At 47.7% G+C, this 22,693-nt stretch overlaps 1 protein-coding gene across 1 annotated transcript; it reads left to right on the forward strand.

Moving 5' to 3' along the window:
- Positions 1 to 3,236: 3,236 nt before the first annotated feature.
- On the forward strand, positions 3,237 to 21,737 carry LOC103062411 (bactericidal permeability-increasing protein-like). Its single transcript, XM_088154044.1, has 16 exons — positions 3,237 to 3,305; positions 5,077 to 5,224; positions 5,794 to 5,908; positions 6,506 to 6,634; positions 7,556 to 7,711; positions 9,016 to 9,079; positions 11,731 to 11,791; positions 11,899 to 11,990; positions 12,623 to 12,799; positions 14,171 to 14,230; positions 14,348 to 14,515; positions 16,085 to 16,173; positions 17,068 to 17,110; positions 19,099 to 19,159; positions 19,274 to 19,350; positions 20,321 to 21,737. The coding sequence occupies exons 1-16, from the start codon at positions 3,237 to 3,239 to the stop codon at positions 20,411 to 20,413; spliced, it is 1,602 nt and encodes a 533-aa protein (XP_088010170.1). The 3' UTR covers positions 20,414 to 21,737.
- Positions 21,738 to 22,693: the final 956 nt, after the last annotated feature.

A 22,693-nucleotide genomic window follows, 5' to 3' on the forward strand; every position in this document is an offset into this window, starting at 1 on the left:
CCTGCCATGGCAGGGAGCAAACTGACCCTGGCCTGCCACTTCTCCTTGTGGGCATTCTGAGCTGCAGGCCTTCCAGCTACCCCAGGGCTTCCCAGCCTGGCCTTCCACGCGTCCCCGTCTCATCCCCAGCAGAGGCCGGTTGGAAGAGGCGCGACAGGGCTGTGAGTCAGCAGCAAAGGTGATGCTGTCCAGCATCTCTCCCTCGCCTTGGCCGGCCCTCAAGCAGGACAGTGAGGGCTGTGGTCCTCCCACCCGTTTCCCCTGGAGGAACTCCCAAGGACCAGCTTCGTTAAAGCTACGAGCTCTTGAAAGACGCGTCCTCCTCCTCCCCCCCCACAAGTTTCTTTAATCTTCTTCCAAAGAACCATCATCAAAGGGCAGGTGAAGTTCAACTCTGTGGGAACAATGTTGTTTTCTTCAGAAGCCACTGCAGGATAGGGGCGAAGGGAGGAGGGCAAGAGGAATTATTTTATACTTGCTCACCTCTCTGAAATTGGTTGAAATTCCTCTTTTTACAGAGGAGGGACACCAAGGGCGAGAGAGGGACAATTAGCAATGAGCTCCTATGCTTTGTAGCAGCAAAGGCTAGGAGTTACCTTTGTGTTCTGGGCACGCTCTTCTTTTTGCAAGACCCCCCAGCCAGGGCATTTTAGCCTTCCAGGACACTCCATTGCAGAATTCAAAGTGGCCGTCTTGGAAAAAAGAAACTTTGCCATCACAAGTGAGCAAGAGATTGTTGAAGTCACATACAGCAGCAGGTTGGAGGCCATTTCTGAAGGTCTCAACAAAGGCGCACAGTGGGTTTTTAACACATTGCAATTGTTAATTGATAAAGTGCTTGGAATCTGCCTCACCTGTCACCTGCATCTACAGCACCCCCTGTCTTCCCCTCCTCGCCCCCCCCACCCACTCTCATCCCAATTTAAATCCTACACCAGTTTAGCCACCCCGTGCATCTGATGAACCAAGCTGCAGCTCATGAAAGCCTTCTGATTTTTGGCTAACGTTGCTCTCTTCCTACAAGGCCCCGAGTGGTAGCAAAAACTCTTTTTTACACCAGCTTCTCACAGCCCTGTAGTTGTATGCACCCTGTCTTCCCCAAGCCTCAGTCTACATAAATCCCAGTCAGCATGGCCACTGGCCAAGGTGGCTGGGAACTGGGGGGACTTTTGTCCAACACATGTAGACAGCCCCAGAAACCTAACCAAAACCCTTGGGGTGGGCTACTTGCTCAGTGTTAAACTATGTGCATTCCATCTCAAGAAGGTCATGGCAGGTGAAGCTTGGTGTCTCTTGTTGAAAGAGATTCAAGAGGTGATGGGAGGGGCTCATGTGCTGTGTGGTCCTGCAAAAAATGCTGCTGGTTTAAAGTGTTGCAGATATGGGCTACATTCATACTCCAACACACTTTTTGGATACCAAATCCATGCACAGCCCATTCCTAGTAGTCCATACTGGTCCAGATGGACAAAGAATGTTATGTACCCCTGTGGATTTCTGGCTCTTCTCTTCCTTCCCCAAAAGATGGTTCTTGTCAATTTGTAGAAGTGGATCATCGCACAAATCAAGCCAGAGTTCTCCTTTGAGGCATGCATGACCATATTTTGGACACATTAGGTGAAAACCCAGCTCTCTGCAGAATGCTGTAATGCTGGGAAAGGTGGAAGGAAAGAGGAGAAGAGGACGACCAGCAGCAAGGGGGATGGATTTGGTTACAGCAGTGAAGGGGTCACAGTTGGGAGACCTGAAGGACCACCTGAAGGACCAGGGTAGGGGCAGATTGTCATGGAGAAAATTTATCTGTGTGGTCACTAAGGGTCAACACTGATATGATGGAACATAATCAATCAGTACGAAGATAGAGCTCCTTTGAGAAGTCCATCATGCTGGGAAAGGTGGAAGGAAAGAGAAGAAGAGGATGACCAGCAGCGAAGTGGATGGACTCAGTAATAGTGGTGTTGGAAGACCTGAAGGACCTGGCTGGGGACAGATCCTCCTGGAGAAGGTCTAGCTACGTAGTCACTAAGAGTCAACCCTGACTCGATAGCCCATAATCCACCAATCTACTCAGAAGTACCAAATATTGGAGCAAACTTTGAATGAAATGGAGCTGGAACCTTTGGCAGAATTGCTTCCCCCAGCACTTGGTGCTCAGATCCCCAAAGCCAAACATATGGAAGGAGCCATGTCAGGAAAGGCTTTCTCTGCGTGTCTCGCTTTATGAATCTCTCCTGTGCAAGGGCTGAACTGTGGAGTCCTTGGGATTCTCTGAGCTTGGTTGTTTTCTTGCAAACGTTTTGTTACCTGGCTAGGTAACATCTTCAGTGCTAGGGTTAAACCATTTCAGCTCCTCTTGGAGGGTTAAATAATCATTTCCATCAATATTTCCTAACTTTTTGATGCACCCTGTAAGGCAAGTACACAGTTTGCGTGCTCTCATCGTAGAGTAATAACTGGATATCACAATCCTGGCCATTGTATTTTCAGACCTTTCTTTACTTTCTTTCTTGCTTTGTGATTTCTGTTGTCCTAGAGTTGGTCAACACTTGAGTCAATATATTCCTTTCATTTCTTTTCTGCTTCGTCATCAGCTCAGATCTCGCCATTGTGGACTTTATTTTTATTATTTTCTTCCTTCCTTGTGTTTGGAAGGATTTTGCTGTCCCTTTGCCCCGATGGCCCCTTTTACCCTTTCTTTGACTGGATTTGATTTACCAATGGCTGAATATATTCAGAAAATATATTCTGAATATTTGCAACATTCATTTGCATATTTGTGCCCCTCAGTGTGTGTCACCAAATTGGAGTTCCCTTGAAATGGCGAAGGGTGATTTTTCTCACGATCAGATTCAAACCTGCCAGGGGTTTGATTTAATGACACTCACTTCCTTCTTGTCCTCTGATTGTATGGACAAAGATGGGGAAATGTGGGTTTTCCCTAGCAAGCCTGGATTGACATCTTACTGGCAGTCATCCTCAAGATGAGGAAGTCTAAGGTTGGCTTAGAAGAGATATAAAGGTCCTGGGGGGATGCGATAGGCCCATTAGGTGATGACCAACGATTGCATTGGCGCAGAAGACAGAGCAGCTGTTCCTCCAGAATCCAAAGTCCCTTGAATCTTAGTAAGTAATTGAGATATTTTCAGGAGATTTGCGGTCAGGATTTCAGCCAGAGTGGTAGTCTGACCACAGATAAAGATTCAAGTGTCCATTTGCGTATTTCTTCAGGATCTTAGATGGAGCAGCTCCATCAAAGAGAGGTGAACTTTGAGATCTTCTTTAATGGCACAAAAGATGGACTTCGGGTGGGCCTGATCTCACAACATTGGGGATGTTGAGAATCAGCCCCCCAACCTGCATGCAGTGAATAGTTTGTATATCATAGATTAGAGCTCTGGAAATGACCCTTTTATATTCTCAGGTCTTTCCTTGAATTTTCAGTTGGAAGAGAAAAGGAGACCTTGTTAGTGTTATGGAGATACTTTCCAGAAAGAAATGTTCTTGTGGGGAAGGACCTCACCCTTCCTATCAAGAGGAGGGCTTGGATATTTGCAACCCATCTTGGTCCTATCCTGCAGCAGCAACCTTCTTAACCTCTAAAGCACCACCAAATATTCAAGGTTACTTAATAGACATTTACAATGATTTATGAGATCTTGAATACACATTCTTGTTTGGGAAATGTTGGAGTAGCTTCAGATAACCAGATTCCCCCAACATTTATGCTTCACGTTTGAAGGATTTAACGCTACAACATTAAGCTATTACAGAACCATAGTTGGAAATATATTATTGCTTAGTATTGGTTAAATATTACACCAATTTCTATATTTGTTCATACTCTGCAGTTGGACTTAAGATGGGTGGACTTCTAGGCCTGTTATCTGTGTGGCTTTACTGAAAAAGTATTAATTAGCTGATTGCTGGTGATCGGGGTGGGAGTGAGCTGAGACAAAGGGCCACCTCCTCCATAACTTGCAGTGATCCCCCTTTTTGGTGATTGGGACAATCTTCTCAAGTTATTACAAAACTATAGAAGAAATTGCATGTGTTACGCCCTATGGAATGGTCTATATTTTGCTCTCTTGTAGGAAAGCTATTTATTTTGAAAGGAGAGACATCAATTTTCAATCATGGATTGATAATGGAAACTTATAGGATAGTGGGGCACAAAGGGAGGGGGTAAATAAAACATTTGTCATTGTATCTTTTTTACAGCAAAGTTTGGGTTGAGTGATTTGCTCAGGAAAAGACAGAGCAAAAGGCCTTGCAGGGTGGACGGCATGCAGATAAATTAAAAAGTAGGCAAGTTGGCTATGAGAAAACAACACCCTCCCCCTGTCCCACCCCCCAAAAACAGATCCAGGCAGATTGTGTTCTGTTATTTGTGGATTTTTGAGTTTGGCAGAACCTTTGGCCAGTCAAGGCAAATTCCCAATTTAAAAACTGACTTTTAACAGATTGTAGTACACATCATGTCTCTTGCTTTCATTAAAGTATTTGACAAAGACCTTCAGAATAGTAGGCTAGTTGAGCATGGGCTGGACTACATGACGTGCTGGTTGAAAATGATCTACAGAGTGTTTATCTTGGTTCCGCATCACATAGAGGGTTGTGTTGATGGACTGCAAAACGATTCAGTCCTGGTTTTGTACTCTTCAAATCTTGTATTAAATCACGAAGAGGAAGATGAAAGGGCTGAGGCTGGGGAGGAGGGAACAAGAGGTTCTTTTTATGTAAATACATCAGAATTACCCAAGTCACCTGGTGATCTACCAATAAACCATTAATTCAGAAGGAGGGGAGGAAGAAGCCTACAGAAGCTAAGGTTGAGAAACCAGTGTTTCTCACCCTTAGCAACTCTAAGATGTGTGGACTTCAATTCCCAGAATTCCCCAGCCAGCACAGCCATTGCTGAGAACTCTGGGAGTCAGGTCCACACCTCTGGAAATGGTCAAGACTGGGAATTTCTGCTTAGGTAGTGCATTAGGACATACTGGAGGTCATGTCAAAGGGTTCTGAGTCACAACCTCTTGAACCCTCCACTCCTAGGTCTTTGTTATCTTCCTACCGTAGGGAATCCTGGTGACCTGCACGTGTAACCTGTACCTGCAGAAGATGTTCTGGCTGTTTGTCCTGCCGCTTTTGAGCTTTTCGATGAAATCGAGTGAAGGGGCCCATGGAGGGCTGAAATTCCAAATAACCCTGAAAGGGCTGGAATATGGTGCGTATCTCACTGTAGCCTTCACATATGGATAGGGCACTAGACTTAAGCAAAGTCAGAAAGGATCCCCAGAGAAAAACCCTCTCACTTCGCCTATCTGCAGATGGGCAATGACATCATATGCATCATGACATCATCAGCAAATGATGTCTTTATGTAGTTTGCATGACGAAGTCATTACAGTCTGATTCTAGCCACAGCCTTTGGTAGGGCCCACCTGATCTGGTGTAGACTCTGTAGCATCTGTGACCCTCTTCCTCCTCTGTGGATCCTCACTCAGAGGACGCCCTGACACTTCAACAGGCTATAGCGGCCTTCCCCAATGTGGACCTTCTCTGGCTTTACTGTGTAGCACTGACTAGGGATTATGGGAGTTGATGTCCAAAATGTTGAAGGGTTGATGGAGATACAAGGCCCCAAAGGTTGAAGGAAGCCACCTAATGGGGATACAAGGCACAGATGAAGGAAGGGGGATGGGATTAGAGGCCCATAATCCTTGCTGTTTGCTTCTGGACCCAGCACTGGCAGGGTTCCTCCTATTGATCTCAACCCTTGTTAACTCTTTACAGCAAAGGAAGTGGCGATGGAGATGTTGGTGTCACAACTACGGGAGGAGCAAATCCCAGACAAAAGCAGCCGTCACAACATGCCACTACTGGGGGATGTCCTTTTGTCTTTCTCAAAGTAAGAGCGTCTGCAGCTTCTTCCTCTTCCGCAACCAGAATGCCCTAAACTGCAGTGCTTCTCCTGTTTCCTCTGGTTTGATCTTCCCTTCAGAGGTAGACTTGGGATATCACGTGGATCTCAGATGGAGGCATAAACTGGGAATTATGGATTGGTAGGCAGGGGGAGAAGGACATCAAGAAGACCTGCCTCTCCCCAAAACAGGTTTCATCTGCTCATTCTTCCCTCCACATCCAAGCCCTTCTGTTCCATTGTGTGAAAGTTTCCACACAAAGGCAAATGAGCTGATACGTGGTCAAGCCATTATCAAATCCAGAAACAGAGGGAAACTATATTTCTCACAAGAAAAGACTGTTTCTAGCCCTCTAGCTAGACCAGATGGGAGGAAGAGAATCAAGAAACGGGAGCCCATTTTTTTATAAACAGAGCTCGCATTTGACACACAGCAGTTGCTGAAATTCTTTCATAATGGCTTTATTGTTTTGCTACAATAAATCTGAGACTTCACGGCCTGGGAAAAATATTCTTGCAGTGTTTCAGGCAGGAAACATACTACAGTACCTGCTGATCTCTCTTTACCTTTGTCCTTTTTCATAGCATCCAAATTAACCAGCTTCAGGTGAAGGACTCAGCAGCTGGTTTTGTTGAGGGCAGAGGTCTCAAACTTGCCGTCCGAAACGCTGAGATTGTATTCAGTAGCAACTGGGAGATACAAAGTTCGTTTGGGTAAGTATTCTTGGGGATTGGTGTCTGAGGAAATTGAGCAAGTGGTAGAGTCCATGAGGCACACCTTGAGTAGAGTGCCCATAAATGCCAAAGTTCTTAATGGGAAGCCAAGCTATCCATGGCTTCTTGGGATGTGGGGTTGGGTAGGAGTCCTACTGGTGGTTTCATCAGAATCAAGACTTCGAAGTTGTATCTCCATGGTGGAGGGAACCCTGGTCTGAAAATGTTTGGGTTGCATCCCTTGTTGATGTTCCTCACTCACAGGTGGGAGGCCTTCATTTTTGGTTATGGCCTCAGCTCTTTGGGACAGTCTTCCCTCAGAAATTAGACTTGCTCTTTCTTTAACTGTGTTTCGGAAGACAGCGAAGAGTCACTCTGCAGTGAGATGGGCGGAGACAAATCTGAAATATAAATAAAAAGAATAAAATAAAGCCTCTCTGATGTCAGCCTTTCCCATATGGAGAACATTTGGAAATTAATTGTTCACTGTCATTTTTATTTTTCTATTCATTTGATCTTTGTGGAATAGATCAGTGTTTCTCAAGCTCAGCAACTTTAAGATGTGTGGACTTCAACTCCCAGAATTCCCCAGCCAGCATGGCTGGCTGGGGAATTCTGGGAGTTGAAGTCCACACATCTTAAAGTTATTAAGGTTGGGAAACATTGGAATAAATCATGATGGTGTCATTATGGTTCTATTTGAACCTCACCCTCTGTGTATTATCTGTGTATTTCCATTGTACTATCTGGTTTAAATCATGGATGTTTTCTAACTGTTGTTATTAGAATGCACCCAAAGAAATTCATGTTAAAAAGGGGCGGGGCCTCAATTGTGCATGTCCACGTTTTTTTACCTCTGCCTGAAGGTATCAAAATGTGACCGCGGGGAGGTTAATACCCAGATTCCCTCCACCCCCTTAGAAAGGAGAGTGGCAGAATTGAGGTCAGCGTTGATCGACTGTCCCTCTTTGTTGTCCTTCACCTGGACGTGGATGATGGAGGACAACCCCTGGTTCAGCAAGCCAGCTGCTATTCCAACATTACAGACCTCGATATGAAGTTTTCTGGGTGGAACAGGTGAGCAACAGATTGCGTTCCACGTTTTCCTACGTCGCTGCCTTAGTCATAAAAAGCAGCCGTCCTGACCTTGACAAGTGGGAAATCCATTCCAGGAAAGTGTCTCCTTGGCCAGGTTCATGTGGGGTGTGAAACCATGGATTCACCATTGTTGTTTGGGAAAGTGATGCTCAGCTGGGTTCACGCTCTATGCTAAGCCCTAAACCTGGGGAACAAGAGATTGAGGGTGGGGGCTGTGGGCAGATATGAGATTTTGAGAGCTTCTGATGGGCACACTCCCAAATGGCCACCACACATTCCCAGAACAACCACTTAGCAGAATATGTTGCTTTCTCTGGACTTTAGTGGGGCCTGAAGGCGTCCTGCAAAAATGCTGCTAAAAGCTGGTGATTGGCCCTTTTTTATTTGTTTTTATTTCTCTATATATCAGTGTTTCTCGACCTTGGGAACTTTAAGCTGTGTGGACTTCAACTCCCAGAACCCTAACCCTAACCCTAACCCTAACCCTAACCCTAACCCTAACCCTAACCCTAACCCTTCTGGAAGTTGAAGTCCACACAGCTTAAAATTCCCAAGGTTGAGAAACACTGCTCTATATTATCTTTTTTTTTAAAAATCAACTGGGACCGAGGACTTGATGGGCCTCAGGGCTGTCCACAGGGTGTCAAAAGAGTCAAGACAGTAGCCCCAACCACACAATGGAAGCTGCCATCTATAAACATCCCTGGTGGGATCCAAGGAGCACACTGCCTACCCCTGTCTATTTTACAACCCACAATACTTGGTTAATCCGTCAAGCGAAGCCCAACATGCCACTCTTCCAATGGCCAAGGGGAAAGTCATCTCTGGTGGCTTCTTGGGATTCAGAAGGAGAGTGTTGTAGATGCTGGAGGCTTCCAATCAAGTGGTCCTGCGGGTTGTGGGAACCCCAGCTTTGTCTTCCCACGTTATGTGAATATATGCCATATGTGTCTGGTAGGGAGGTTGGTACTTTGTAAAGGAACATCTCCATCCATGTGGTGTGAACCAGGTTGGTTCCTTCTCCAACCTCTCTCCTTTCCTATGCAAAGGACAGGGGTCACTCTTCCAAGTGCAGAGGGCTTCCTTTCAGCAAGACAAACTTCCCCATCTCTAACCCCCTGCTAAAGCCTTCTTCTGCAAGGGGAAGCTATCCTAGCCCCCCATCCACGCATTGGCTAAACGATGCTCTTTTGTAAGACCCCTGCTGAGATTCCCCCTCAAAAAGCATGGCAGGGACAAGGTTGAGATTGCAGCCCACGGGCACTGACTCCTTCTTCTTGCAGCCAACTCTACAATCAGATCAGCTTGGCTCTCAAGGGGATCCTCATCTCTGACATCAATAACAAGGTAAGATTTGGGGCCTCTTCCTCGCAAAGCATTTTCTCTTATTGATGAAGGCAAAAAGCCACAGGGTGTCCATCTGTCTTCGTTGCTCCACCAAGCCTGGTGGGCCACCGAATCCTACTTCCCTCGCACCCCTTCCGTACCGGCCTTCCAAATACAAATACAGTGAGACCAGCACTTCCAGCATCACGGCTAAAGGATCTCCCTATGCTTTGTGACTGCATTTCCCAGAATTCCCAGCCACAGACAGGGAGGGATGGGAATTTGGGGAGTTGTGGTCTAACACATCTGCCAGGGGGTCGAAGCCTGATTACGTATGCAAATGAGTGCCACACTTGGAGATGGGGGGGGAGAGAGAGGAAATGACACCATGTCCATTATGAAGTCACTGTGCAAATCAATTGCCATAAGTTGAGTGATGACGTCACAATACACTCGGTGTCCTTTAAATGCCATTATTTCTGCTGGATGAGTAGGGGTGGAAATGCTTTTTAATGCAGAAATGTGTGTAGAAATATAATGCTCGCTCTTAATTAAAAATGGAGCACTTCAGAAGTGTGTGTGTGTGTGTGTGTTTGTGTGCACATACATATGTGTAAAATACATTGGAAAGGTTTGCAATAGATCTCTACCGTGCCTCAGCCAATCGGGCCTGTCCACAGAGCAGAAGTAGTAACAGAACCAGGGTGGTGTACTGTAGTGGTTAAAGCGCTGGAGCAGAAGCTGGGAGGATGTGAATTCGAGTCCTCCCGTAGGCGTGGAAGGTCCCCGGGTGATTCTGAGCCTGTTCCATTCTCTCTGCCAACCCACCTCACAGGGTTGTGGTTGTGGGAAACTTAGACATGGTCAGAGAACTGTGTTAGTCTACGGTAGCAAAATTTCAGATCTGAGAGTGCTTTTTCCAACTAACCAGTTTTATTTTGTTTATTGGTGAGCCTTTGAATAAAATGGGACTCCTTTGGATTTGGGGGGAAAAAAGGAAGAAGGAGCTTTATGTCAGCTGCCTTCAGCTGCACAGGATATAAAGACAGGATATAAATCAAGTGAATAAATAAAGGAGCGTTCTCGGTAACTCAACATGAAGAGTTCTTATCTGCAGGAAGGAGCGGAGGTGGCCCTTTTAAGGACCCCTGGCTGCTGGGTCTCCAAGAGCTCCAAGTTAGGAGTTCAGTCCTCTCTCCGGGCTCCTACCAGGAGTAAAAGGAAACGCGTCCGCACACAAAGAGCATTACAGAGGACCCTACCTTGCCTAAAATCTGCAGCAGCTAAGTGATCTGTGTCAGATTCTTGGCGAGGGCGAGATTCTCATGGAGTCTTTTCAAATAAGAGTTATGGGAAGGGAAAGAGGATAGGGTACCGACATTTCAACAACTGGATTACTTTCATTTGAGAGCCTCATTTATCTTTCCGCTCGTTAGCGCAGAGGCTTTTTCCGTTTTTTTCTGATGCCCCCTCTCTGAACCGGTGGGCCGGCTGCCTCTTTCCCATGCCGGGAGGAATGTGCAGGTGTCATTATGCTTTCCCAGCCACCTCCTGAATCCTTATCAGGCTGTGAACAGGACATTACAGCACACCACGTGCAGAAGCAGGGTGGAAATAATTTCAGTCGAAGATCGGGCATCCCACCGTCAGGGAGAAGGCGGTGAACAAAGGACTTGCCAGAGAGATGAGTAGCGAGTGTACAAGCCATCCATCCACAGCCTGTTTACCTGCGAGGTTTACACCCTGTTTTCCCCCCAGGACCTGAAGGCAGCCCGTATGGCACTTTGTCCTCCCTGCAGGGTAGGCTGGGATGAAGAAGAATGACTAGCTCAAAATCTCCCAGTGAACTTCTGAATGGTAGAGCAAGCCCACCTTCCCTTAAGTTCTCAGAGTAGAGAACTACGTACTACTCTACGCAGTTTTACATGACTTCTGTGCTGCCACGTACATTAAATGACAGTGTAATATCCATACCTCTCTGCTCTGGGCGCTTGAGGTGGAACAAAATCTAGGCCTGACAGCTTCTGTATATTCCTATATACTAATATATATATATTACTGAGCATCAGGGCCTGGATAGATGCTAAAGCTACAGTACAGTATACTGTAGAGCAGTGTTCCTCAACCTTGGCGACTTGAAGATGGGTGGACTTCAACTCCCAGAATTCCCCAGCCAGCATGGCTGGCTGGGGAATTCTGGGAGTTGAAGTCCACACAGCTTAAAGTTGCCAAGGTTGAGAAACACTGCTGAATAGTCATCTAAAATGTGAAGGTCTGTGAATTCAGTTCCTGGTCCTGGGTTTGAACCCCATAGAATAATATCTGGCTTTGTACGTCTGACGATTCCTCTTAAGGATGAAACTGGCCATGTGCTCCATTAACCAATACGTATCCATGGCTGAAGGTGGTTCTGAGCACGGATCTCCAATGCTGTAGCTGTTATACCACATTGTTTCTCTTTAAAGCAGGGTTGGACTGAATAGCTTTTCAAATAACGGAAACTTCCCCCACATGGATGCCCTCCAGATATGATGACAATTCACTGGTTGGGAATTTAGGAGTCAACTCCAACGCATCTGGAGGACATCAGAGGCTGGAAAACGGAAAAAGGCCATGCTTCCCTCTGCTGGCCATCTCTTCCTCTTGATGCTCAGGTTTTGCTTCCCTTCCAGGTGTGCTCAGAGCTCAGAGAATCAGTTGACCATCTTGCGCAGTATTTGAGGAGCATCAACTGTGAGTAGACCAGCTATGATCAAATTCGAAACCAGCTTCCTCTCCTTGAGGGAGAGAATGCCCAGGCCCTGGTCAGTGCTTGAATGTTGCTTTCTCTTGTTCTTTAGTTTTGGCCCAGATAGACTCCATTGGAGGAATTGATTTCTCCTTGGTGAGCAAACCAGAGATTACGGAGGATCGATGCAATCTGGACTTCAAGGTAATCCCCCGGGGGAGGCACAGCGTTCAAGTTCATCTCAGTCGCTCTGTGATCCTTTGATTTCTTTTAAAAAAACTCTCTGCCCAGTGGCATCTCCAGTCGGCAAGTCAGTGAAGGTGGCTACCATCATGATGCTCCATCTGCCGACGTGCCTCAGCCCCCCTGAGGACACTGCTGTCTTTGCCCCTGGGGCTTATGAAATGAAATCCAGTGGAAAAAATGGGTTTCGAGCATAACGTTGTCCGTGTTTCACACGCAGGGTAAGCTTTGCTAGTCGAGGGCCTGAATGGGTCAGCTGAATCCAGGGAATTGAGAACTTTGCAAACTCCACTTGGGTCAGAAGTAAAACTGGCTCAGTGGATTTAAAGCAGGAGAAAGAGCAGACGAGGAGAACCTTGAAGGAAATGAAAGCAGTAGGTGCTTCCGCCATACCCAGCCTACTCCATGGTAGAATGGTTAGGCATTTTCTTTATATTCACAGGCCTAACACAAACTTCTTGGCAACGTGGAGAATGTCACTCATGGGACTGTCGGGTCAGGGGAACTTAGCTGAGTGTGTTTTCAACTGGTTCCTCCTCCTTTCCAAAAGAGAAAGGACTAGCTTAACCATTTCTCCTCCTCTTGTCTTGCAGGGGGAATTTTTCTTGGTGGAAGAGCCCTATAGAAGACCCCTCCTGCCCACCCCCTTCTTCCTCCCCAACCAGTCAAGCTCCATGATTGTTCTGGGGGTCTCCGATTTTTTGGTCAACTCAGCAGCTTTTGTATACTTCACTGGAAGGGCATTACGGGTGAACTGCACCGACAAGATGGTAAGGCTCATCCAGGGATGATCCTAGCTTGAACGGAAGGAAGGTCTACCTGAAAGGGCATCTTTTTCCCACACTGGCCAACCAGTTGCCTTGGGAAGCCCAGAGGCAGAGAATGGGGCTAATCCTAGAAGTTGGCCATCCAAGCATTTGCTCATCCCTTTAAGGCCGCCTGAGTTGGTGCCCAACCTCTATGAAACCAATTCTGTGGTCTTCATTCTATCCCGTGAATGAATATTTTGGTTCATTGATCCTGAACCTCCTACTGTTTTCCTTCCTGGCCAATCCTGTTGGGTTCTAGCATTTTGAGAAAGGGAGAACCTTGAGAAAGGGGTAACGAAATGTCTGCAAGAAAACAATCAAATGCAGAGAACCCCAAGGACTCCAACAGGACCATCTCTCCTCCTGCTAGATTTTCTGCACACCCTGAGTTGGTGTGGTTCCCTCCATCAAGCGTCTTCCCAGGGAAACCTGAAAAACCAAAACACGTGTCCATCACCTTGAAGGATAGCAAGGCCTCTGTTCAATTTCTGGAAGCTAAAAGGATATTAAGGAGAGCTTGGTTGGGTGGGAATGGGTCTCCTTTATCTGCCTGTGGCTTAGCCTTCAAGAAGTCTTGGCCAGATCTCACAGAGAGGTGGAGTTGGAAGGGACTCTGTGAGTCAGCTAGCCAGGCCCTCCGCAATGTGCAGGGAAACCAGCGGAGCCACCTGTGAGAGGTGACTGCCCAGCCTCTTCTCCAGAACCTCCAGAGTTGGAGAACCCACAACCTTCACAGGGAGGTTCTGTTCCACTAGACCAGTATGATCTCCATACAGTGGAGACAGTTTTTTATCTCGAGGGTCTTAGGATGCCTGCATGCCTCCACATCCATGTTCCACGCAGATGGATCTCACACTTGATGCATCTGCTCAGTAACAAACCCCACCTTCTGGACCACTTTCCCCCAGCAATACATCCGGCCCCCACCTTGGTGCGATTCCACAACCAAGTTAAACCTGTTTTATTTGGGTGTGCTTTTAGTCCCAGCTGTTGGATTGTCTCATGCAGGGATGTCTGCTGGGTGTGGTCAAAAAAGTCAAGACGGCAGCCATGTAAAAACCGGCAGAGCCTTGATTGTACCGTCACGGCTGCCATTTTGACTTTTTTGACCATACCCTGGTCGTTTGGGCTCTATTTGGGGTTTTATCCTTGCACATTGTCTGTGTGTTTGTGTCTTTCATTTTTGATATCGATTTGGATTTTGTTACTTATTATTATGTTTTCTTTTCTTGTTGGATGTTGTGCCCCACCTGGGGTCCTTTGGACTAGGATGGGTAACAATAAATACTATATTACAAAACAAACGAACAAACAAATCTGTTTTCCTTTCAGATACCCAAAAGTGCCCCTTTTCGCCTGAATACCAAACATATCGGACTGTTTATACCCGAGGTGAGTTAGGCGATCGGACGGCTGGGGAATCAGGGGAGACGGCTTGCGGGTGGGGGCGGACAGGTCATCCCCCGACCACAGGCGGTGACCTCCAGCCTCTCTCCCCCTCCTCTCCAGCTGAAAAAGCAGTTTCCAGAGATGCCCATGGAAATCCACCTGGCAGCTCGGAAGGCCCCGGTGCTGCACTTCCAGCCGGGGGGCCTGGATGCCGCGGTCCTTGGGCGGGCCGAGGCCTTTGTGGTCCTGCCGAACAGCAGCCTGGTCTCCGTGTTCGTCCTCAACATCGTGAGCATGGGGGGGGCACATCCAGAGCAGGGAAACGAGGGGGTCTGAACAGGCGCCGCTTTCAAGGGAGCTCGGCAGCAGCGAAACCGGCGGCGTGGGGGGTGGCCGTCCGATGTTGAAAAAGTGGGCTGGGGGGGAAACAGGCTGCACTGGAGCGCCATCTCTTAGCCCATGAGATCAGAACAAAGGCAGGACGAGGAGGAAGAGGAGGAGGGGGAGGAGGAGGAAGAGGAAGAGGGGGAGGAGGAGGAAGAGGAAGATGAGTGGGGGGGCAAAGACAAGGAGAAAGAGAGGCAAGAACACAAAAAGAAGGGCAGGAATAGAAGTGGTGGTAATTACGGGGCGGCAAGGGAGAGCTGTGGGAATGCTGTGATTCATGGAGGAAATTACAAGGGGAAAGAAAACGTTCCAGGACAGCAAAGCGCCTGTTGCCATGTACATGGTGCGCTGGGGCTGCGTTAACCAAATCCCCGGAAGTCCTAGTGGGCAGTTTTGCAGAAAAGCCCAAATTCCATGATACGAATTTGGGTTGGGCTTCTGCCGCCCGAGCGTGCGGTTCCACCCAGCCGGTTTGGCTAACTGATGCTTCGAGCAGCTTCTACTGCCTGCCCGCCCGGGTTCAGCAGAGGCCAATTCAGGACTGGACGAAGCGTGTTGGGTAAATGGCAGCCTTGGGGATCAAAGCTTCACTCCTGGGGGCTGCTTTCTTTCCCCCGTGTTTCAAATCTGGAAGTGGCGAGGGACAAAGGCGGATGCGGTTCAGGAAAGGCTGCCTTATGGGCAGGCTGCCCTCGCGGCCCTTCTGTCTGCGAACAGCCATTTGGCACAAGCAGAAGGAGCCTTGGCTGGACCTGGTGAAGCTCTGGAGGATGGTTTTGGAAGGTCCTTTATGGACCACACACAAGGTCTGGAACTGCTCTCGCTGTCCCTTCCACGGAAACACACAGTCTCCTAACAGATTGCAGCAATGTTTCTTGACCTCAGCCACTTCAAGCTGGGTGGACTTCAACTCCCAGAATTCATGCTGGCTGGGGAATCCTGGGAGTTGAAGTCCACACAGCTTGAAGTGCCTGAGGTCGAGAAATACTGGACTACAGCAATGCCCACAAGCTGGGCTGTCTCTGGAAGGCAAACAGGTGACTTCCAGAGGGAAAAGCAAGGTAAAAATTCCAGATTTATCTAATCATGGTTACAGAAGAAAAGACAATGCCCAATAGCTCTTGCCTGTATGACCAAATCAGGTTCCTCATGCAGGAGAATTGATCTGGAACTGATATGACTTGGATGTTGGAACTGATTCAGACTGAATCTCCAAATTGTCCCCCAACCCAAATGGATTGCAGAACCGGGAAAGCACCTGACTTGGTCTTATTTGACCCCATTCACTCAGAATATTTCCACAGGTCTAGCTGCCTTCAGAAGGGGGGTCAGCATGAGATCCATTATTGGGGGACAAGAACAGAGGCAGTGTCCGCTTCTTTTCGTTTTTGGTGGCCACAATGGAGAGCACAGTCCTGGCTCTTCTGCATCTGGGAAATCCACCTGACTGAGTTTTCTTCTGACTCTCAGGACTGCAACTTCACCGGACAGATGTTCCTGAAAGGTGACAGTTCGGGGAATTCCATGGGCAAGGTTGGAGGTTCGGTGGCCCTCAACAGGTAGGTCTCTCTGTTCTCAGACCCTTTCCCCTTCCATCTCCCCAAAGCTGCTTCTCCCCTTGATTAGGGCAACAGGGACTCGAGATGTTTTCATGAATGAACTCAACTGCTGAGATGGCATGACTCTCCCCTCACTTTGTAGAGGCCAACCTCACCAGACCTTGGGTTTTCTCCATGGAACGTCTCCCATCTGGTTTTAAAATTCAGAAATGCAAGGCAGAAGAAAGGTGTAATCTAAGCGTCCATGGCTGGGCCTGGAGGGGAAGTAGGTGGGCCTTCGGATGTTGCTGAACTACAGCAGTTAGAAGCCCCTGGCAGCATGGCTCGTGATGAAGGAGGCTTTAGCACAAGCTCCCCACCTTCCATACTGCTCTGCTATTTTTTCAAAGAGGCAGAGTTTCATCCATGTCCTTCGGGGAGCGGGAGCCTTCTCAGCACAGCACAGCTCAGCCCCCTCCTCCCCAAACGTGCTTCCGAATCCTTCATTATCCAGATAAAATCACAGCAGATCTAGCAATAGGACACCCAAGCTAGTTTCTCGGGAGAATTTACATCCATCCCAGACAGTAGGCATCATGTACAAGGCAACCCAAAACACTGGCAGCACTAAATGCCAACAGCTTCAGAGGTGTCAAAAACAGGGATTGAAATGCCATGGAGAAGGGATACAAATCGAGGAGAACGATCTTCAGTTGCTTCCTCTTTGCCAACTTGGCTTTTAGCATCAGATGCATCCTGGAAAAATTGTGCTGTAGGCCTGAGGTCCAAATGCTCAGTCGAAATTCTGGGTGCGATTCAATGTGGGATTGAAGCCATGGGCTGGCTGTGGGGCCTTCTTGAGAGTACAGAAATAGCCCTCACTCAAGGTTTTCTCTGCTTCTGTGTGCCCAACAGCTTGCGCTTGTCTCAGGAGTGGTCGAGGATTGGGGACATCAAGGTGAGTGTGTCAGAGCGTGAGCAGAAAAATTCACTGCGGAGAGTGGACGGAGTTAGCTTGAAATCTCATGACTTGAGTTAGGGGTCTACCCATTTGGACCTTCTTAAAATAAGGTGTGATGTGAATTCTTGGGTGACAGTGATGTGGTAGCAACAAAACAGAAGGAATCTGGTATCACCTTTCCGGGCTAACACATTTTATGGAAAGGTGGAAGCTTTTTTGAGCTGCAGTTCCCTTCCTGGTTGAGGCTAAGGCTGATGATGGGATGACAATGCTGAAGCTGTGGTGGAATTCCATGAGGGATTTGTTTCCATGGACCCAGATGATGAAAATGCCCTCAAGGAATCTCAAGTAAAGGAGGGGTTTCAGGGGGCAAGAGTTGAGAAGGTGTTGTTCTAGGTCAGCCGTGAAGATGTTGCCCTATTGAGGAGCCATGAGGGTGCCCATGGGTTTGCCACCATGGTATGGTGTGCGTTGTTGCCAACGGTGAAGTAGTTAGGGGTGAGTACAAGGTCACACAGTGTTAGGGCAAGGTGGGCAGTTTGGGGATCAGTGATGGTCTTCTTGATGGTTGAAGTCCATGTTGGTGGGGGATGTTAGTGCAGAGGGCCTCAACACCCATGGGAGCTAAAATGGTGTTATTAGGGAGTGTGTCTATGGAGTTTAGTCTTGAGCGAGCTGCAGCTCTTGAAAGCTTCTGCCTTTTAATCAAATCGGTTAGTCAAAAAAGGGACCTCCAGAATCTTCCTGAATTTTTGGTGTCATAGACCAGTGTTTCTCAACCTTGGCAACTTGAAGATGTGTGGACCAACTCCCAGAATTCCCCAGCCAGCCATGCTGGCTGGGGAATTCTGGGAGTTGAAGTCCACACATCTTCAAGTTGCCAAGGTTGAGAAACGCTGTCATAGACTATCATAATACCCATGATAGTCTATGATAGTGTTTCTCAACCTTGGCAACTTGAAGACGTGTGGACTTCAACTCCCAGAATGCCTTCCTGCCCCTCCCAGCTGGTCAAGGCTGCCTAGGCGAGGATGTGTGATTGGATTTAGTTGGTGGTTAACTCCTCCTTGAGGGAAGGGGGCTGTAACCCCTTCTCAAGGGGCCACCACCCACCCCAACCAGTCTGGCCAGTTTTCATGCGGTTCCCAACCCTCCCTTTTGAGGAAAGGTTGTGGAGAAGGTGGTCACGCTGCAGGTTCAAAGGACTCTGGATGAAGCGGATTATCAGGACCCTTTTCAGTCAGGATTCAGGCTGGAGTTTGGGATGGAGACAGCATGGATGTCCTCAGGCATGAGCAGAAGGGGGTAGCACATCCCCCCTTGCTCTTCTTGACCTCTCAGCAGTTTTTGATTCCATCAACCATGGTATCCTTTTGGACCAGCTCCAAGAGATGGGGCAGGCAGCACTGTGTCATGTTGGTTCTCCTCCTTCCTCCGGGGCCGGTTCCAGTTGGTGTTGATAGGAGGGGAGAGGTCCAGCCCACAGCCCCTCCTTTATGGGGCACTGCAGGGCTTGGTCCTTTGGTTCCTGTTGAACATCTACATGAGGCTGCTGGGTAAGACCGTCTGACAGTTTGGGATGAGGTATCACCAGTATGCTGATGATACCCAGCTTTACATCTCTACCCCAGGCTGCTTGAGTGACGCCGTGGACGTCCTGACCCAGTGCCTGGAGGCTGTGGGGGCCTGGGTGGGGCCCAACTGGCTTCTGCTCAACCCAAGCAAGACTGAGTGGCTTTGGGTGTTTGGACTTTCTGGGGCGGGGGACTTTCCATCATTTGTCTTGGATGAGACAGACCTCGGGCACAATCTGTGGGTCCTCCTGGACTCAGAGCTCCTGCTCACGACGCATGTATTTGATTGCAGGGTTGCAGACGCCATCTTGTTTTTTTACCCCCTCCCTATGGACAACCCTCCTCCTCCTCATCCCAATTTGTTGCCCCCATTCTGGGGTTAATTGTGCCAATGTTCTTTGTATTGCACAGGTGTCCTTTCTGGAGATATTCCTGAAGTCAGCTGGGCAAGTGACATTATCAAGCATTAACAGTGAGTCCATCCCCCTGTTTCAAAGGGGTGCCCCCCTCCTTTGGTTTGGAGTGGAAGCTATGTCTTCCTGGAGCCCCTTCTCTCCTCTTAGGACCAGCCTTTCTCTTTCCTTAGGGAAACTCAGAAGAGGAAAGACGCTTCCCAACATCTTTTCTGTCAGCTTCCAGGATCCTGAAGTCACAATGCATGAGGTGGGTACCTAAGCAAGTGGCATGTGGGCATTTCTGTTTCCCTGGAGAGTTGACCTCTGGACTTGCTACCCCTTTTCCAATGCAGAGGCTTCATGCTGATGTCTTTGTTCAGTTCTCGGGGTTCCAGTATTGGAAAATGGGAATATCCAATAATATTCCCATGATATTCCAATAATATTCATATTATTAGATCTTTTTTAAATCCAGTAAAATTCTGGTCAGCTGTGCTTTATTTAACCAGGCTTAGCTTTGTGTGTGTGAACCCTGCTGTTGCTTAGAAGGATAAGCAGAACAACATTTTTGCTGTTTTTGATTGACTGCTTGGTTTGAGTCAGAGCAATGCAGTTGGGGGATCAAAAGCCAGTTTGAAAAGGCAGATGCTGGAAGAATTGGTGTGGGTGGGAGGTTTGCATTCAATTCCAAAGAGATCAGAAGGCTTGGAGAGGCCATGTTTGAACCAAGTTACATTTCTGCATGATTAAGGGGGAAAAAAACTAAGGTGTGTCTAAAGAAGATAAGATGCTCTGGGGATAACCAAGAGACTGATGCAAGGACACTGAAAGAAGAATGGTGGAAAGGTTATGGGAGAAATGCCTGCCTTTTAAAAACCATGTTTTCTTGGAGACACAAGGCCATTCAAACTAGAGAACCCTCCAATCAGGAAGGGGTTTTGCAAAGGATTTGCTAAGAAGCAAATACACAGGATATATTTTTTGAAGACAAGTACAAACCCCTCAAGTGCGGGGGTCTGCAAGGTGTGGTCAAAGAATCAAGATGGCAGCCACAACAGGGCAATCAGAGCTCCACCTGCGAAGCACATTAAAAAATGGGTGTGACTACAGTTGCATTGCCGAGACTGCCATTTTGACTTTTTTGACCATGCCTGCAGACACCCCCACCCTCAAGAGAGAGGAGAGATGACTGGAGGGTACAGAATTTTACCTTCTTGTGTTCCTTTTCCTCTCTGCAGGGATATATGCTAATAAAATCAGACGTGCGCTACTCCTTCATGACATCAGTGAGTAGCCACGGGATGACAACACGAAGTGAAAGAAGAGCATGAAGAAGTACTAAGTCCATTGGTCCCCTACTTGAACCTGCATTGCAGCAAGGACAGAGACCCCATCATCTTGGAGGTCATCCGGGATACTAGGCACCCACGCTTTCATTAGGGATCAATAATTCCCAGGGATCTTTCCAGGAGCTATTTGATTTATGTAGAGTTTGCTGCCTGGACATGACACCCTCACAGTAGTAGCCCAAAAACAGCAGTTCCCCATGTTTATCCAGCAAAAATGGATATGCTTGAGGACTTTGGAGCCTATCCGAGCAGCCCATGAGAAAGGCAGGGCCTATAGAGGAGGGACGCATTACCGGGTGATGCTGGAGCAAAACGTGTTGTCCCCACCCCTGCAGTTGCTGTAGTTGAACGTTGCAAACTATTTTCCCATAATTTCCTGGAGGCAATATGTTCTCCGTTTCTGGAGCGTTCTCCCGGGAAATTTGAAGGAGGGGAAGGTCAATTGTGATTTTTTAAACATTTGAACTCAGAACTCTGAAACATATCTCAAATCTGAGCTTCTTCAGCCTTCTTCACAAGCTTCAGCCTAAGGAAGCTTGTGTAGATAAATATAAATATACAAGAACAAAGCTGAGCTGTGCTTGCCTGGGCTGTGTTTCTCTAGAGTGGCTTTTGAAGAGTACCAAGGGGATGTCGCAGAAAATCTTTTCCACCCTCCCCAAGTGCAGGACACTGGATAATGGTCTTAGAAGAAGGCAGGTTGAATGTTAGGCCAAACTTCTTGGCTAAGCATGGGGTGGACTGAATGGCCTCAGTGTGCCTTCCTCCTCCAAGATTTTCTGTGGCAACGTCAAATGTTTGTGCTCAACTACACTCCCAGCCGTGTTTTCTTCCTCATCTTCCAACTGTGGTTTTTCTCTCCCTCTTTTCTGCCCCCAGCAAGTAGCAGGCCATGGTTCTGAAGCACATCCCATCATCTTTGACTGGGTCTCCTCCACCAAAGGGTTGACCTTTGAACCTCAGGGGTTCCTAAAGCAGCCCATTTCCTTCTCCTCATCTGCAGATGGGCTGTTTTGGTACCCAACGAGGATCCTTGCTCAGAAAAGTTCATTATTGGGACTGTGTTAGAACCTTTCCCAGGTCAGTTCCTTAAATGTGTTTTGAGACAAATCAAGTTGCCCTCAGTGTAGAAACCTCAACTTTCCCCCTTCCCAAACCACTCAGGCCTTTTTTTAAAACCCAAAGGAAATCATCCTTAAATTATCATGGGCATAACCCAGCACCATCATCTAGGACTGGTGACCACCCTGGAACTGGTCTCTACCAGCACCGACCATCTCCAACTGCGGTTACAGCTAAAGTCAGGAATAGACCACAAGATCAATAAAGGTTATTTTTAAAAGGTCTTCTTCGTTGTGTTATTTGGAAAGCGTCTCCTGCTGCAGAGGGGGGATTTTCCAGGACCATCTCTTGCAAATCTCCTTTGTTTGCTTGGAGCACGTTCTCATTTTTATTAGAGGCAAAAAGGAAGGGCGAGTGAACTGTCCAGAAGTAGGCAAAGGGGCTGCACCCCAGCTTTCTCCACCTGCCGATTGTTCAGTTAGAATATGGGGTAAAAGAGCATGCAGCTGAGCGTCGCCCCAATTTTGGGAAAGGGACCACGGAGAGGAGATGGAAGAATTGTTGGGGCTATTGCTAACCTTGTGCTGCCCCCTAGTGACCATCTGGATCCTTGCAGCACGTATTCGGTGGGTCTCATTCTGAAGGGGTTAGCTTAATCTCAATTCCAGGTTCGTGACTTTTGTGAAAAAGCAGCACAACGGATCTTGTCCCACGGATCCCTAGATGTTTTTGTGGGTGTCCACATCACAATACACAGGAGAGACCAATCAAAGTCTGTTGGAGGGGGCGGGCATAAGTTCAATAAAATAAATTTTAAAAAATCAGCATCGTGCCTTTGGATTTTCAGATAGCCTTTGGCAGTGTTGGGGAAAAGGCAGGAACACTCCGGGATTGGAACTTGGCTGTGTTCCCACAACACATTTCAACTGGCCAGCAAATTAACCCCTTCTCTGAGTTTACAACTCTACTGACCCACAACCAACCAGCTGATCTAGATTTGCACATCAGGAGCTGATGTTAAAACTATCCAAATGTAGGACATTTTAAGAATTAACCCCCACATCTGTAACTACTTGGGATCAGCATGTTGTGTGAACACAACCGCAGGACAAGAAAGACGGACAACTTTCAACGGAGACATGTTTTACGTGGGGCTCCCCTGGAGTCACTGTGGGGAGCAGTATTTTTTAGGGTGCCTTT

Source organism: Python bivittatus, unplaced genomic scaffold (genome assembly GCF_059951505.1).
Source record: "Python bivittatus isolate LINGU-HERP-01145 unplaced genomic scaffold, Pbiv_v1 ctg000700_np1212, whole genome shotgun sequence".
NCBI classification, from domain to species: domain Eukaryota; kingdom Metazoa; phylum Chordata; class Lepidosauria; order Squamata; family Pythonidae; genus Python; species Python bivittatus.

What these genes read in the sequence shown, in the direction of transcription:
- LOC103062411 (XM_088154044.1), top strand. Translation starts at nt 3,237, where the DNA reads ATGGAGCAGCTCCATCAAAGAGAGGTGAACTTTGAGATCTTCTTTAAT. An exon ending in AAGTTTTCTGGGTGGAACAG is followed by an intron (nt 7,712 to 9,015) that starts GTGAGCAACAGA and finishes TTCTTCTTGCAG; the next exon opens with CCAACTCTACAATCAGATCA. An exon ending in TGAACTGCACCGACAAGATG is followed by an intron (nt 12,800 to 14,170) that starts GTAAGGCTCATC and finishes TTTTCCTTTCAG; the next exon opens with ATACCCAAAAGTGCCCCTTT.